The sequence below is a fragment of the Haemorhous mexicanus genome, chromosome 2, assembly GCF_027477595.1.
Source record: "Haemorhous mexicanus isolate bHaeMex1 chromosome 2, bHaeMex1.pri, whole genome shotgun sequence".
Taxonomy (NCBI): domain Eukaryota; kingdom Metazoa; phylum Chordata; class Aves; order Passeriformes; family Fringillidae; genus Haemorhous; species Haemorhous mexicanus.
The window spans coordinates 30,409,892-30,427,520 of NC_082342.1; the positions used below are offsets into that span (position 1 = coordinate 30,409,892).

Genomic DNA, 17,629 nt, shown 5'->3' on the forward strand with positions numbered 1-17,629 from the left:
AAAGAATGCTTGGTATTCAGGATAGTTTAGCAAGCTAGAATGTTTATAGTAACAGTGATCAGTATTTAGAGTTTCCAAGGTACCTATAGGTAAGATTTGTACATGTTAGTACAAGCTCGGACTAAGTTCTAATGAAGCAATATCCATAAGGCTGTTATAGTGATTAGTGCTACAGCTGAGATTGTATAAATATGTGTACTTTGAACAAAACCACGGAGCTAGATTTGGGTTGCTAATACCCCTAGTTCCCATGTGCATCAATAAAGCACCTGCATATCATCTGTCTGTGATTATGAGTGCTCCCAAACGCTACCAAAGCCACTGGCAACCCAGCAGTGGCCTGGGGCCTGCTGCTTGTGGCTTATCTTGTGCCACAAGCTTTGCAACACATGGATTTTAAATGATGTATTGAACAGTTTGAGATGGGCAAAAAAACCCAAGCCTTAGACATCACACCTGGAAAAGATTTCTGAAAATTTCCCTACTTCAAGCACTTTGAACATACATCATGTACTTCTAATAATTATGATACTGTTGTGCTTGTTGAACATAAATTGTGATAGAAAAAGTGTATTACAGTGAGCTTTGTACTACCTCTGATTAAAAAAAAAAAAACCAAAGCAACAATATCATCCTCAATTAAAATAGGATGTAGGCATAGCAAAACAAAGCCTCAAAGTGGGAATTAAAACTGATGTCAGTTCCTGGCTTTGTCACTGACAGTCAGGAACTTCCATGTTTCAAGTAGGAAATGTTCAAGTAGAATAGGAGTAGTCCTTCCTTATTAAACATGGTGCTCTGGTTCCTCAGACAAAAACATGTAAGATAAACATTAAAGTATAACCTATTATTATTCTTTTCTTTAAAGATATTTTCCGGTTTAAAAAGCCAGATACAAATCCAAATGACTCATTGTATATTGCTTAAAAATTCACTCTAAATGTGCTGACATTCATATTCTTGAATATCTGAGAAGACCTGCAATTGGATTTCATTTAAATCCTGCCTACTTCCTGCCCTCAGCTAGCTTCTTGTGATGTGGATGTCAGCCAAGTTTTGCATACCAAAATATATAAAACTTAGTTTCAAAAAAAAAAATACACAAGAACCAAGCCATCCACTCTTGACACTTCTGTAAGTTATTCCCTTTCCTCTGCCCCCAGCTACAGTCACAAAAAAGAAGCTGATATGAGCAAAACCAGAACAGAGGTAAAAATATTCACTTTAATTCATAACTTTTAGTGTATTTACAATAGAAAGTTCCTCTCTGATCAAGGGATTAGAGACTGAAAAAACCCATGTTACAAACACGTGGACAACCTGCACCTGGTGCAGGCTAGTTTATTTTTTTCTCCATTTGGTTCTCCCAGGGTAATTCTGGTGAGAAGTGATGGGGAGAGCCTGGAGATGGTACCGGACGGCTCCCACAGCCAAGCAGCAATCACAGAACACCGTCTGGGAAGTAGTGTGCAGTTATTCAACAGTTGCTAAAATATCTATACAGACACATACACAGTCCCATCTGCAGTTAGATTCATGGAATCATCCAATGTAGATAAGCAGGTAGACACAAGCCTACCAGCCTGTGTGCAAGCACAGACTTGCAGAGGAGCTCATGCTACCTGTGCTCATGCATAGGTACCACCTCACCCAGGCAGGTGCACACACTCCTTGCCACCCTGCACTTGGACAAACACACAGGCAGGTGTTTTGTTAATGCTAACTTACATGATTTCTAGATACAGAAAAAAAAAAACCTTGAGGAAAAAAGCACCAACTCTCTCATCTGACTCACTGGCTTGGAATTCTTACTCCTCTGGAGCCTGAGGGACATGGTGTGGAAAGGATAATGTCCTCCTGTTTCTCACAGAGAGAGAACCAGTTCTGAATCTCCAGGAGACTTGTGCTACAGCAATACCAACTAGTTGCTACTGGTTGACACCGAGAGGGGGCAATCCTCTCCCGCTCCCAGAAATAGGCACATCCTCCCACCACTTCCTCTGAGTCAGATTTAGCAATCAAAAGGCTGCAATATGAGCCACTTCAACTGGTTGATCTCACAGAAAAATAGATCTGCAAGAAGTGAGTGAGTACTTTAGCATCTGAACAGTCAGCTTAACCAAAGCACCCGACAAGTTTACGCACCACACGATGTGCGGAGCACCTGTTTCAGCAACAACTTGCCCATAGAAGCTGATCTATGATCGAGTCACTCAGAGCTCCTATTTGTATCTTGGTCAGAGTTGACACACCACTTCCTTGATGAGGTGCTTCCCCTCCTTGGGAGAGGAGGTGTTGCAGAGGTCTGCCGTGGCTTAAAGGTTGAACTACGTGGTGGTTAAGAAGCAAACCTCAGCCTTCCTCCAGCATAACCTGCTGCTGTCTCCAACAAAACCAGCTGACGAGTGTTACAAAGATGGGGAGATATGAGGAAAGAAAGAGAGCTATGATCCCCCCTTAATGGTCAAAGGCAACTAAAGCAGAAATAGATTAAAGATGGTTGTGGAGGCTGCAAGGCTGAGGAGAGTTCTGGTTTAGCAAAGCTTCTTGAACAGCGTCGCTGCAGCCGCTGAGCTCCATCTGGTTGAGAACACGGCTGATGTGCTCCACAGTGGCAGCACGGCCCATGTGCAGCTTCCACAGCCGGAGCATCTCGTACTGGGCGTCTCGCAGGCGCCGGTGCTCCAGCTCAATCCGCTCCAGGTCGCAGTCGCTCAGGCCCAGGCGCCGCACAAACTCCTTCCACCGCGACGGCGGCACGTGATCCACCACGGTGTACAGAATAGCAGGGGCTGTGAACACAGAGGGAAACCCTGAGAAGCAAGATTCTTCCACCTCAAGGAGAATGTGAATAATCCAGGGCTGGAGGTTGCCCCGGTATCTTGCATTGCCCCCTCTTGTTCAAGTCTTCTCCAGTTCTCCAGAGTAATCACACAGACTCCAGGCTTGCTTTTTTCCCTCAAAATCTAATGGGAATGTTTCCATATGCTCTTTTATAAGGCTATGAGCAGAGTCAAGCACGTTTGCTTAGGGTCTTTCTGCAATACATTCTTGAAAAAGAATGAATTATTAAAACTATTCTGGGTCACTGCCTATATTGACAGCATGTCAATACATATGGCAATCCATTTTGCTAGTAGGGAAAAGGGACGACAGAAAGGCCTTGCACAGATATTTAGCATATACAGACTCACAGGCTCTGGGCATGCTTCTGCCTTTCTACTGTGCCGTGCGTGGGTACACATCCAGGTCACATACACTGGGTAAGGTCTGCCCAGCATACTCCTAGCTGCATCTGCATAATGAGGTTCCCATTTGACTGGGGAAGGAGAGAAGGACGGAGGAGTTTCACTTACTGTCTGGAAGCTGTGTCGTCCTGGCAGGTCTGACACAGTCTGGAAACTCATGTGAACCCTGTGTCAGAGATGTAGGTAATAGGGTTGGATTTATTGGCAATTCTGTTTTTTTCTGGGACTCTGGACGAAGGGAGGGAATTTCATTTCTTTCTTCCCCAACCTGAAAGACACATTACATAGTCCAGAATTATCCACAGCAGCACAATACACCTGTCTCCTGCAAGCAGCCACTAGCTTTATATGCTGAAATTTATCCAAGATAGATGGGGAGTGGGTGTTGAGATTTTAATCCTTCCTACATGCCTCGTTTCAGCAGAGGACACCAAACATTTCTTTCCATCAGAACCCAAAGAGTTTAACTTTCTTTTCATACCACAAAACAGAAGTCCAGGAAAAAGTATTTCTTTACAAAATCAAGTAAGGCTGGTACCCAAAATCACCACCATTCTAGAAGCTCCACATGCCATCTTTCCCATCAGCCTCCTCTGTAAGGCTGTGGAAACCCCATCTATCTCAGCCTGGGCCCTCTCATTTGCAGAATTACCTTGGACCTGAAAAAATACTGTGAAGCAGCACTGAGAGGCTTGTGGAGTCAAGCTCTGAAGTGAAATCAAATTAATTAAATCCTCCAAGCTTGGGGTACACAGAGAGAAAAGGGGATAAAGGATCAACTATTGAACAAAATCCATCCAGAAAAAAAAAAAAAGCCAGGAGTTTGAAAAGCATCCTCTAGAAGAGGAGAAGTAAAGTGTTACTGGCTCCACCCTCTACAGGAAAAGACTTCTGAGTTAGACAGCTCTATTACTCAGCTCACTTGAAAACAGCAGGCCTGGAAACAGCCCATGGTGAAAAATATTACTCCACATCCTAGGCTAACACATTTAAAAGTGGAAGGTAAGCTCTTATACCCATCATCTTGCTCACCTCTGATACTGGCTCCTTGGTTGAAGAAACTTCAAAGAAAGGAAAAAAAAAAAGAAAGCAGAAATTATTTTCACTTCCCCTTGTCCCAGAGAAAACAAGAAAGCAGCTACTCACAATCCTGCCCTCAAAAATTTTTTATAGCAAAATAAACATCCCAGAAATAAGCTCACGTGCACTTCCAGTCATACCTAGGGGCCCGGATGCAGAACTGCAACAAGAGCCTTGGCTCTTTAGTTCTTGTGCTACTCTGGCCTTGCAGCAGAGCAGAGTCAGGGGATCCCACTTTGTCCCTCACACACAAAAGCACACAGAAATCGGTGTCTATCCCAGTCAGTATCACTGCACGTGCCACTGTACTCACCACAGTAGGAGAAAGACACTTTCTTATGTTTCTGGACCAGCTTCCCTACTTTTCGTGCAATGCAGAGGATGAAGATAACTCCAAATATTGCAACAAGGGTGCCAAGTACAAGGTTTCCATCTGGACAAAAGGAAGAGAGCAAACGCACGGGTGACTAAGGAAAGAGGAAGTAAGTGCTAGAGGAAGAACAGCAAGGGGAGATTTGCAAATGGTAGGGAGAAAAAGGATAAAGGTTTGACAAAGTGGAAAATATAACCCTTTACAAAAGGCATTAAGAGAACAACACTCCACAATTAAAAGATTCCACTGCCCTTCAGTCCCCCAAGCACTCACTCAGTCCAGATGAAGTCGGTGAGGTAGTGACTGGGCTAGGACACAGCAAGCAGTCTTCTCCAGTGCAGCTGAAAGGGCGAATCAGAGAGGTGAGCACATGTGCAATGAAACTCTAGCCATTTCCAACCACCCTAATTAACAGACAAGTCAAGATGAGCCTGCACAGCAGAGCAATGCAGTGTGACTAGTGACTCTGGGCTCTTAGTGGGCTAAAGCCTACATGGAGCAGACAGGGGGTGAAGACCTACTTGCCCCAGAAAGGCAGTTAGAATATTGTAAAGTTATGCCTAGATAGAAAGAGTCATGAGAAGAATTTCCTCCCCCCGTGGAGCTCCTGCTGTCTCTCCTACTCAGTGGTGGGGCATACAGAGTGAAAAAGCTCACCTGTTGCAAGGCTTGCAAATATTACTACGTGACAGGAAGAATTGAGGCTTACACCTGCAAATTGCATCTTTGTTCTTTGAACCTGTACAGGAAAAAAAAAATCAGAAATTGTTGCCATTATATGGACGGAGAAGAAAACAAAGGGGAAAAAATCCACTCCAAAATGGATGAGGGATTATCCTTTTTTTAAGCCTGGAAAACTGCTACTGAAAAAGAGATAAAGGATTTGATCTACATATAAAAACAGAGTTGGGAGAGGATAAAAGTAATAAAAATAAGAGTGCCACTATCCTGAAGGTGGGCACCTCTGTAGAGGCTTGGAAAGGGACTATAATTACAGAGCAGCTGGAATTAGTGTAATGCGCAAAAAAGCAGTAAAAGTCACCCAAGTTCAAGCATGATGGGAAGGGGAAACCACATTAGTCAGGCCAAGATGAGGGAGAAGTGGTCCCTGAGCAGCTGGGACTGGTGAGGAAGTCAGTTCAGGGCACAGAGAAATCATTTCAAGTCATGGGACACAGAAGCACTCTTCTGATGTCGTGAGTGGAAGGGGTAAGAAATGAAAGAACTATCACTTCTAAGCAAGGCACAGGAGAGAGCCTGAATAAAACAGGTGTGGGGAGGAGCAGGCAAGAATAGTGATGGAAGGACATCAAATTGCATGAGAGGAGAGGGAAATGCACTAGAACAAGGAGCATGCATTCTGTGGCAAGGGAGGGATGGGAATAAAACAGTTCTACATCAGCCAAGGGGGAAGGAAGCTGCTCAAGGACAATGTGCAATCATGACCCTTGAGGAGAAGCTCAAGTGTGGAAACTGTGACAAGATGACTGAACACTAGAGGGAACACATTCACCAGTGAAACAGCAAACCTCACACTGGGCAGGGTAAGAGATGGGAAAGGGATCAGGAGCAGCATAGTTTGGAAAGAAGAGAGGATAGCTTTAAGGCAAGGTAAGATGTGGGAGCAGCTGGACTGGAAGCATGGGCCTGCTGGATAATTAAAGAACAATGACTAAATTAATTATAATTGTATCTTTGGTATAGATCTGGTACAGATCATGACCAGCTGAATAAGATGTTGAGAGGGGAGTGTGTGTCCTTGGGCTGGAAGACAGCCACTAAGGAATGTATGTATGTGCAGATTTGGAAGACCAGTCGGGGTGTGAATGGGCATGGATGTGTGATGTCTTGTTCAGCTGCACAATCAGATCTGCCTGTGCAACCTTATAAAAGAGCTAATCAAGGAAATAAAGTCAGTTTGTGCTGCAGCCAACACTGACTGGTGCTTTCTCAGTCCTCACATCAAAAGAAGACATTTAAGGGACATGGAAAGAATTAGACTACAGACAGCAGTGTTTGTTACGATATCTGATTCCTGACCTTGGGACAGCTAACACGAGTACTTCTCCCAGACACTGGCATCATCCCAAGGTAATGCCCAATGTCACTGGGAATACTTCAGCATTACTAGCAGCTCTTTACTTTAGAACACTGCACAGAACACTGTGACTGACAAGCAGTTCAGCTGAGCATCAGGGCCAGAGGTATTTTCATCTATCGTACTCAAAGTGCTTCCAGCAGTTGGTAGGGGAAATGCAGTCAGCATCAGGAGAAAGACAAACAAGGAAGGCAAGGGGAAACCTGCTCTAGAACATAAAGACCTTGCTTCAGGACAGGCAAGGCAGAGGCACCAAAATTAAGTAGAAAGAAGCTCCTCACAACAGCCAAAACCAAGAAACCATTCAAGGACAAAAGAAAGCAGCTATGATAGGAACAGGGATGGATGCCAGAGCAGGAAAAAATAGCAGTCTTTCTGGGGAAAGAGGGCAGACAAACCCCAGAGTTGTTCCAAAACTACCATCCTTTCAGTGCAAGGCACTGCAGCGTATCAGAAAGTCTACCCTCCTACAGTACATCTGCACTGGAGCCGTATCCACAGCTCCAATGCACAGCTCCATATCCACTGGAGCCATACTCACAGCTGGCAATAATCCCATCGGCACACAAGCTGCAGTTCCTACACTGGAAGTATTCAGACTCAGAATCAATCTGATACTGATTCTTCTGACAGCCACATACAGTATCTTGCTTTGGGGTGCAGGGGGTCTCTACTATCTGCTGCAGTGCTGAGGGAAGAAAGGAGAAATTATTACTCCAGCCTCTTCCTTCACCTTCAACTGAGAGCACTGTCATGATCATAGGTATTGTTATCCCCTAATTTTCACAGAAAAAGGCTAGAAAGGCTTGCAAACTGTATCTCAGACTGCACTAATTTGGCAACCCTTATTCCTGCTGTCCCCATTCCATCCCCATACACTGTCTTACCTATTCAACTGCTTACTATTCCAAGCTCCCTCGATCACCTTGCCATCCCCTCCAGCCCTCATCCACCCCCATTTTCCTCAGATCCTGCAGATCCAACAGTGCCTCACCTGTACGGCAGCGTTTGCACTGGAAGCATTTAGACATGGTGTTATCAACAGCTGTGAATGTGCCATTGGCACATGGAAGACAGACAGTTGCCTGGTCAGGCCCATCACAGTCTTTTGCCTTGTAGGTACCTGCAAGAAAATCATTTAACAGAGCTCTGACAGGAAGGCAATGCATTGTCTTAGGGAGGACAGGAGTCACTGGTTCCTCAAAGAAACCCTGGAGTTGATGCCATAAGGGCCAAGTATGCTTCCTATCACCAGTGTGAATGACACTGACATCCCATAAGAGGAGAAAAGGAATAAGAATAAATAAAAGGAATAAGAATTTATCTGGGTAGGGATAGATACCAAACAAAGGAGAGCTGATTAGCTGTAGGAGAGAGGCAGTTTGAGAGTGCAGGACAGGGAAATGCCTCCCCCCAGGTGAAAGTCACTACTACTGTATTTATTTTGTGTACCTGCATGACACCTCATGCAGCAGTGGGTCTTTCTGGGGTGTAGGTATTGTCCCAGTTGACAGTGCATCTGTTTCTTTTCTCTCCTCAAAGGGTTAGAGGGGTCTCTTCCATCCAAAGCTACCCGACGGACTTGCACTCTATATGGCACTGGAGTAATTTCTACAGATTCCTTTGTCAACACACAGACAAATATTAGAATAACCTGTAAATAGAGAGGGAGGGAGGGAGAGGAGAGAAACAAGGTGAGAAAACATTATATCCTCCTACAGACTGCACCTCTGATTTCAGCACTTAGAATTACATCATATCATGAGTTCAGTTTATTTTGTTAATTCTGATAATGGGACCCTCCACTGGCAAATATGTGTGGGAAGATGATTTACAAAAATAAACCCCAACAAACCAATGCCTGCCATCTGTGATATTAATATACCATTCAATGGCCTCTACGGCAAACTGGTTGTATATAAAACAAATATTTTTCATGATGTGCATTTTATACATGGAATGCCTTGAAAATGCTGCAGCTTGCATTAAAGTTACACAGGAGAAATGTTTTTATTAAGGAAGGAAGTAAAACTCTCCATGTAGAAACAGTTCCACAGAGAAGAATGCATCCAGTACTTGTAGTCCCACTGAATAAATACACAAGATGGGAAGTTTGGAATAAGATGGCAAAAGAGGATCTCACTGCCTGCTAAGTACAGGAAATCTTCCAAAATGCCCCCTGAGCAAGCCAGACCTAGAAACATGGGAAAGTTAGGTTTTTGATTTCTCCCGTGTCAAATGTAGATTCTTCCTCTTAAACTGCAGCTGTTAACAATCAGCCCATGCAATTCGACACAAAAATGAGCAGTTTCTTCTTTCTTTAACTCTATTAAGATTTGATTTCTATTTTTCCACTTGAAAGTTACTGTGGTCATGCCAATCTTACCAGAAATATTAGGATTGGCATGACTGCCACATGACTGTAAGAGAGGGTGACTTTGTACACCCACACACACATGAACCAGGGGTTAAAATCACAGCTGTACCAATAATGAAGGATGCTGTTCCCTGGACACTGTTTTCAGGACACTATTCCCAGCACTGAAATTGAGAAATATACTGTTTATGTAATGGCCAAAAGGCCTCCCCTCTGGTAAGAGGGCAGCATAAATGACTCATCAGCAAAAGATCCTGATGATCATCCAGAAGGATGGTAACAAGACTGCAGTGTATCACAAACACAACCCCTTTGCTTCTTGGCCCAATAGAAAAACACACCTCAAGCATGCATTTCAAACATTCAGTTAAGAAAAAACATACAACAACAAAAAGGTTTTAAAAAAACCCAACAAAACAAAACCAGGTCAAAACTTGGCCCAAGATTTATGAAACCTGAAGTCAGCAAGTTTCTACAGCAAAGACCCATCCCATACCAACCAATGACTCCTGAAGAGTGTGAAAGATTTGTCCAAAAACTACTTTATAGTACCGTGAAGAAGCCCAGCAGCATGATGAAGACTTGACAACCTGCATCCCTTGTCATCCTCTTTGCACACAAGTGATCCTGGCCACACCATCTGGACATCCATGTGCTGATGCTTCTGAGTATGGTAGAGATGTACCAATGAACTCTATGCATCAGATCATGTGAATGATGAAAATCAACTAATAATTTTTGCAAATGAACACCGCCCTGCCAATATAATCTCACACAAAGTTTTATACTACCTTCCCTGCAATTTTAATGTTTTTCCAGCTTCTTCTCTTTGAAATTGTTTTTTTGAAGATGCCCAGCAGTATAAGCACATCTTCAGAGTTCTTTTTTGTTCCCTTTTTTTTTTTTTTTTTTTTTTTTTGCTTTTTCAGCTAGGAGACTTATAGCAAAAGCAAAGTAAACCAATAAGGGTAAACCACAGTCATGATACCAATTTTGTGGTAGCAAGCCTACCAGAAGACACATAGAATGAAATGGTTATGACAGCCCAACACTGTCCTGTTTCTCTTTCAGAATTAATGCCTTGGGGGAGAAGGGTACATACCTAAAAGCAACTTAAAACCTCAAGAAGGATGGAGTTTGCAACTCTGACAAAACTAAAACATTGTTTTTTGGAGAGCTGTGACACATTCAATAGACCAGATGCTAAAATGGTGAACAGGAAAAAAGAGAACCACATATTTAAATAGATATCATTTCAGACTTCATTAGTTGACCACAGAATAATTGTAAGCACTCCAACAACTCCTCAGCGGAACTAAAAATTGTTTCAGCAGCTGACATTACAGATTTATTGCTTGCAGGAAAAGGGATAGAAGATCCTTCACACAGATGGTCTGACACACAGTAAATAAAAACATTCTGATTCTCTAGCTAGTGATTAATCCCCTGATACAAGAACATAAAGAGTCACCCCATAAGTCACAGAAGTCAGCAACAGAAAGAAGATAAAAGCATCAAGACAAAAATACAGAGAAAATTGGTCAGATACACCTTCAAAACCAAAAGAAAACAGAAGTATTTTTAATTTTTCAGATTTAGTGAAAGCATGTCTCTAAGTGTCATCAAAGCAGAGTTAACATGTTATGGAACATGATTTGAGGAACAGAAAGTCACAGGCCAGGAGTGACTCACACCCCAGTGACTCGGCCATCCAGCAAAATCATTCACATGATGGAAAAACAAAACCAAACACCACCATCTTAAGCAGCTCCCCAAGCCATTCAGCAATACACTGATGTATACCAATGAACAGCTTCATTAAATTCAGGTAATACATAAAATTAGAACAGTCTGTTCTGTTTCAGTTGGAAGGCACACACCTCGTGGTATATGAACTGTAACAACCATATTACAACATGGACTACAGAACTGATCAAAATCCTCAGCAAAACCACCCTAAGAGGATATGGAGGTGACCACATGGCAACCACTTGGTAGTGAAAGAGTGACCCAGTGAAGAGCAAGAAGATCCCATATAATAATGCTTTTTGATCCAGACTGTTGCTTGAGGGATAGGGACTTTAGATCATAAGGGGGATATTGCCCAGGAATTTCTTTGTTGGGGATCCCTCTTTTGAGGCACCTGGCTCAAGCTACCATGTAACACAGTTGGTTTATACCGAGAAATCTGTCTGATGGAGTCGAGAACCTAATTTTAGAAAATTCTTTTGCAGTTCCCCTCCTCTGGACACAATCAAGGACCTTCAAATCCTTAAATTAAGAGGTTCCAAACTGCTCCCAGCACTCCTGGTGAGGCCGCAGCAGCACTGAGCACAGCGGGTGATCCCCCTGTGCCCGGCTGTGCTCCGTGGTTGATGCCCCCAGGACACGGCTCCTGCCCTCTGGGCTGCCCGGGCACGCCCTGCTGGCTCTCACTGAGCTGCTGCTGCTGCCCCCAGCACCCCCAGGCCCTCCCTGCAGGGTGCTCTGCAGACACTCCTGTCACAGGTTGTACTTGTGCCCACAAGTAACTCTGTCCCCATATTCAGGATCCAGCATTTGGACTTGCTCAATTTCATTCCAATAATCATTGCTCAATGCTCCAATTTATCTAGAATAAATACATTGAACAGAACTGGCCCTAGAATTGAGCCCTGAGAAACACTGCTGGTGGTCAGTTGCCAGCCAGACTTAGCACTGAAGCCTCAAGTCATTGATAAGAGTTTGCCAAGGCAAAGTTTAGATGTCTTCTGCAAGTGAAATAAGCTGAATATCCATTGTTAGATGTACAGCACACTCCACTCGCCAGGATAAAAAAACCAGTAGCCACTAAGCAACTTCACAGCGACAATGTGTATTACCTAAGCCAAGTGGTAATTCAAACCACGTGTGATGCACACCACTGATTCACACCTACTCAGCCTTTTCAGTCAGCAGGGACTACCCAGGGAAAACAGAGTCAGCAGAAACTCTGGGGTTTACTTATGAAACTGCTGCAGGAATAACCAAAATATGGCAGAACACTGCTTCCTTAAAACATTCCACCCCTCTGGATGACAGCTGCACATTCTCCTCACACATAAGGCAACCCTAGTTCCTTCCCATGCCCTCACACCAGCACTTACTGCCCAGCACTTCACCTACAATGAAAAAAGACACAGCACAAGCCCAAAAGCTCTTTTATGCAACGTTTTGACAGCTGAGACAGATGAAAGTTAGGAGCCTTTCCACAATTTTCATACTCAAATATTCTTGGATTACTGCCACCACTACAAATTGCAGAAGGGTGGAGGGAGCAGGTACAGTGGCACACAGGTCATTTGGCTATCTTTAATACTGTTGCTTCAATATTTCTTGAAAAAACAGCACACCACACTACTAGTTATAACTATCTGTATTGTGTTGTAAATAATTATGAATTAAGTCTTTTAGTCTCAGCATTATCATCATCATTAATGAAATCAATATTTTGTTAATATAAAAATATTTATCCATCCTTAATCCTCAGGGACACCAAGTTGCATGAAGATTCCATTGTAATAACTTAATCAACTGCTTCTCCCAAAAAAGGCTGCCAGTTTGCAAATTCCACTTTTAAACTAATTAATTATCAATTACCTGCAAATAAGAGGCATTATGAGTCATTAGAGTGTCTCAAAATATTTTGTAACAGCAAGTTACCTTGGCTTAAGAATCCAGCATGATACACATCCCATGCACAAGCATTCTACACATAAATCATCTGTCAGCCTTTTTAATGAGTCACATAAAATTAGTCAGCTTGGAGGCTTGGGCAAAAACCAGTATCTTGCTCAGACTAATGAGCTACCAAAGAAATCAGAGTACAGGATTTAGTCTCATGTTCTTTGTCTGGTTCAGCCATTTCCAAAAGCTCTTTGAGGTTCACATTTGTTTTAGTTTGCTGTACAAAGATGAAAGGGAAACCAGAACTTCTGCTTTTGACATTGAGAAATATGCATTAAAGCAACATTTACAGGAAGCTTTTGTCATAGCTCTCTAAAATCTGGAAAGGACAAAAGAAGGCTACAAGAACTACTATTATAAATAATCCTCATTTTATGAAGATCAGATGAAAGAATGCTGTATTTCAGGCCTTGTCTAAATTCAGGAGACTAGTAATAGCTTTGATCCAATGAAGAAAGGCCTTAGAAATCTTAACTTTAAAACCAAAAGAAAACTGTGATTATAAAGATTGTGGACTTCACATCATATAACATCATAAAGTATATAAAGTTAGAAGGCTTTATTTCATATTAGTAAAGATTAAGAAAATAATGGAGAAGTCAGGAGGTGACAACAACCATAAGAAAATTTCTTTGGAAGCTTTCCCTCCAAGGACACTGTGGCAGACACTGTGTCGGAGTGCCACGTTCACTGACCCTCAACACCCCAGCACTTTGCCTGCCAGTGTTCAGGGCTGAGTTCCACTGTGCTGCTGTACAGCCTCACATCAGAGTGCTGACAGAGCAGGAGCCATGGGAAGGCTCAGGGGGTCCTTACTTTTCCATCTTGAAATGATTTTCAGCCGGGCATGAGCCCTCGGCCCCTGCCCACGCTGTGCCACAGACCTGCTCATGCCCCTTGTCAGTGACTCACTAGGTGAATTTTTAAGTCAGGTAATTGTCAAATGCCAAGTCCTGCTCATTGGAACAGATATATTCCTGTTTGGTTTAATAGGAGAATGTTGTGAGATGTGCTTTCACTGTCAGGTTCCTAAGAGCACAATACAAGGATATGTGTTAGCAAAGGAAGCGCTCCGCTATCCAGGGATTACGGAAGAGAACCCGAGGCATCTGCCTCAAATACAAACAAAGCCTCTTTGTGATGACTAAAGAAAGTGGGCAAGAAAAGCAAAATAACTACACTGGGTTTACCACAAATAATACTGCTAATGCTGAAAATGGATTGCTTAATGAAAAGGGAAAGGCATCCAGACTGACAGTACTGGTACTTGTGAGAACAAAAATCTCCACGTAAGTGTACTTAGCACAGGCCCTAATATAAACATTTCATTTGGCTAGAAGTAGTTAGTCCTAAAAATAGAAATTCAAATTAGATTAATAAGCAGTAAAAGTTCAATTAATCTTATGGGAGACAACAATCAGAAATGCAATCAAATGCTATGAATTATTAGGAAAGGATTTGAGAGCAAAACCAAGAGTGTCGTTATATATAAAGGATTAAATCTACAATATATAAAGGATTGAATCTTAACTGTAGTTCTGGTCCCCAATCTTAAGAATGTAAATTAATCCAGATATAATACAAAGGAAAGTAAAAAGGACCATCATTGGTACAGACTGCCTACCACAAAGGGAATGATAAAATACACCAGTCTATAAAAGAGAAACCTGAGCCAAGGATACTGTAGCAGGCTCAAAGCCAGAATGCCAAAGAGAAGATGAAGTGGGATGAGTGTTCTCTGTCTCCTCCCATACAAGAACTAAGAGGCATCACATAAGACAAGCAGCAGAGAGGTTCAAACAAACACAGGGAGGTACTTTTACAGCCAACATGTAGCTGAGGTGTGGACTCCGTGAGAGAGTGCTGACTCTGCCAGAAACCTGCCCTGGTTCCAAAATTGATCTCCACACCCATAGCAGAAGGAAAAAAAAAAACACAGTCAGGGATGCAAAATATGAAGACGCCATTTCAGCTTGGAAATTCCTACAGTCCCAGCCCACTGGAGGCCAGGAAAGTATTCTTATTTTTCATTGCTGTACACTTGCTCTGCTCCAAAACCCTTGGCAGACACCTGTGACTGGTCACTACTGGAAACAGGCTGGTGGCCCAACAGTTCTTTCTTACAATGCACTTGGTGGCCTGGTTTTCAATTTTTATATAATGTAGCTTCTAACTTGAAAATGGCAGTTTCTCCCTTTACTTTGAAAATAAATCAGTGCCAGAAGTACCCTTATGGCTATTTTGTCTTTTTTTCTTCATAAAACAGAATTTTCTTTAATAAATGAAACTTCCATTATATTTTTTTTTTCTTTTAATGAGACAGAAAACACCCTGGCCTCAGGGAAAATGGATGCAATTCTGTCCATTGTAAAAGTTAGGAGTGCATGGGAAAAACACAGAGCACCTTAAATGAATTTAAGGACAGGCAGAAAGAGTGAATGCATGGAAACAGGCTACAGGAAATTTTGAAGAATCACAGGAAACATACAATAATCAGAAGAGTAGAAGGGAGGCATCAGAGAGCCAAGAAGGGTTATGAGGGCAAACAGGATGATATGCAATGTAAATTACAGTGGATGGGCACGCAACAGAGTGAGAGTGAGGCTTGTAACTCTGAGGGGAAAAAAAGAATATGATTTAATTGAAAATATATACGTTATCTGTAGGGAGTAGAGTGCTATTGACAACTTGAAGTGACACACAAATAGGAAGGGGAAAACATCTTCAAAAAGAAATCCCACTGAAGGACACTTCCTCCAGTGTCTTATTTAACTGAAGATAACATAATGAATTTGGGGAATCCAACAGATCCTTCTTTTTTTGCCAGCTGAATGAATAATACCACATATAGTACCTGATTTACACCAAAATGTGTGCACCTCTATTCTTAAGCCAGAAATACACTTTTGAAAATCTGTCCATAAATCAACAGTTTATGTGTCTTACCTAGGTCCCAAGATGGTAAGTGATGCACAGCAAGAGTCAAGGTATTCCTTCTCTCCAGTTTTAGTTGTGTTGTTCTGCAACTACTAGCTTTAAGTCTACTACCGGGTTTCCATACCTTTCAAGCAGTAAAAAAACCCCAAGACCAAACCCAAACCCTCTTGGACGGTAACTTTGCCCACATTGCAACTTTCTGACCACAAATTAACAACTGAGTCAACATTACAAGTCCACTGCAGCCAAATGCAAGTGTGCATTACCAGGCTGCTCAGGTATTTAAGGATAAACAGTTTGACCTCGTAACCTCTACCGCAGAATTTATAGCCGTGTCATGATGCTGAGTGACACCACCCCGCTGTCCCAGCTTTAGCACACTTCTGCTGATATTCGATAGCCATTCACGTCTTGCAATCAGACATCTGGCAATCAGGCTATTCATAAAACTCTCTGATGTCTCTTAACTTTTTCATCCGCAAAATCACAACGGGCAGCTTAAAAGCCTTAAAAGCTTAAAAGTCTTGTCCCACGAAGCCCAGGAAGGCTAAGGAAGATCTACCGGCAGAGCTGAACTTTTATACAAATCCCGTGGTTTGGGGCGTAGCTACAACCCTCAAATCTTTGTTCAAACGCCCGCAGAGTGGCATTTGTGCGCGCCCGGCTGCTCAGCAAAGCGGGGGCGTCTCATCGCCGGTCCCCGCACGGCGGCGGAGGGAGCGAAGCGGCTCCGATCCCGGCCCGGGCGGTCAGTGTCCCGGCGAGCGCCGCCGCCCGGACCGCCCCGCGCGTTAACGGCCGCGCCGCGGGCTTCGGGGAATCCACCGCCGTTCCTGTAAGCCCAGACGCCTTCTCCCTGAGTCAGGGATAAATCCCGGGAACGGCGCCAGAGAACTCGGTGCCCAGCGGAGGGCGGGGAGCGGAGGGAGGGAGGCGGCGAGCGCGGCGGTGCCGCTGCCCGGCTGCCCCGCGGGCACCCGGCGGATGGCGCGGCTCGGCTGCCCGACCCGCTACCGCCGCTCCTGCCGCTCCGGCGCCGGCACCAGCCTTCCCTGCGACGACGACCGCCCGCCTCGCCCTCCCGCAGACTCCCCGAGCCCTCCTCCCCCGCCGCCCGCCCCGGCATGGGGCTGCCGAGAGGGGAGCCCCAGCGCCTCGGAGAGGGCGAGCAGAAAGAGGGCTGGGCGCAGACCGGCAGCGATGGGGAGCCCGACGGCGGCCGGGAGGGCGGAAGAGAGCCCGGGCCCGAAAGCTCGACGGCGGACACCGCTCAGCGGACCCGCAGCGGGCTCCAGATCCCCGGGACCGGAGGTGTCGCCGGGCTCGGCGGGGTCCCGCCGGCGCACGGCCCCGCTCCGTCGGGAGCGGCGAAGCCCCCGCCGTGACTTACCGTCCCCAGCGAGGAGCGGGGCAGCGCCGGGCCGCGCATGGCTCCGCGGGCCGCTACATCCCCGTGGCAGGGTCCCCTGCGTCCAGAGAAAGCCGCCCCAGCCCTCCCCAGCGCCGGCCGGGGCAGCGCGGAGAGTGACTACTCCGTCTCCAACTTCCTGGCAGCGGCAGCAGGAAAGAGAGCGGCGAGCGGGAGGCGGCCCGGAGCCCCGCCGAGCCCCGCCCGCCCTCCGCCGGGCGAGGACCGGCGTCGGCAGTATTCCTTAAAAACCCAGATGGACGAGCTGAAGAAAAGCAACGGATGGTGCATCGAGTGGCTAAAGCTGCTAGAAAACACACGGGAAAAGAGTCAGAGGACGTCTGCTGAAATCTTAAAGTTCTTGACGCAGGAGTGTTTCACTCTTCAGCTTTACTTTCCACGT

The 17,629-nt window shown here is 44.6% G+C and overlaps 1 protein-coding gene across 1 annotated transcript; it reads right to left on the reverse strand.

Annotated features, from left to right (window-relative positions):
• Positions 1-1,205: 1,205 nt before the first annotated feature.
• Positions 1,206-17,390, reverse strand: TNFRSF1A (TNF receptor superfamily member 1A). The gene is made up of 10 exons (XM_059838101.1): positions 17,209-17,390; positions 8,252-8,453; positions 7,794-7,922; positions 7,341-7,487; positions 5,359-5,440; positions 4,975-5,042; positions 4,642-4,761; positions 4,281-4,309; positions 3,357-3,516; positions 1,206-2,792 (listed from the first exon to the last, which is right to left on the reverse strand). Exons 1-10 carry the CDS (start codon positions 17,245-17,247, stop codon positions 2,491-2,493), a joined length of 1,278 nt encoding a protein of 425 aa, XP_059694084.1. The 5' UTR covers positions 17,248-17,390; the 3' UTR covers positions 1,206-2,490.
• Positions 17,391-17,629: the final 239 nt, after the last annotated feature.

Excerpts from the sequence above, each read along its gene's own strand:
- TNFRSF1A (XM_059838101.1), bottom strand. The coding sequence starts at position 17,247 with ATGCGCGGCCCGGCGCTGCCCCGCTCCTCGCTGGGGACG. Across the intron at positions 7,488-7,793 it reads GTGCAAACGCTGCCGTACAG|CACTGCAGCAGATAGTAGAG; the intron begins GTGAGGCACTGT and ends TTCTTCCCTCAG. Across the intron at positions 4,762-4,974 it reads ACCGACTTCATCTGGACTGA|ATGGAAACCTTGTACTTGGC; the intron begins GTGAGTGCTTGG and ends CCTTTTGTCCAG.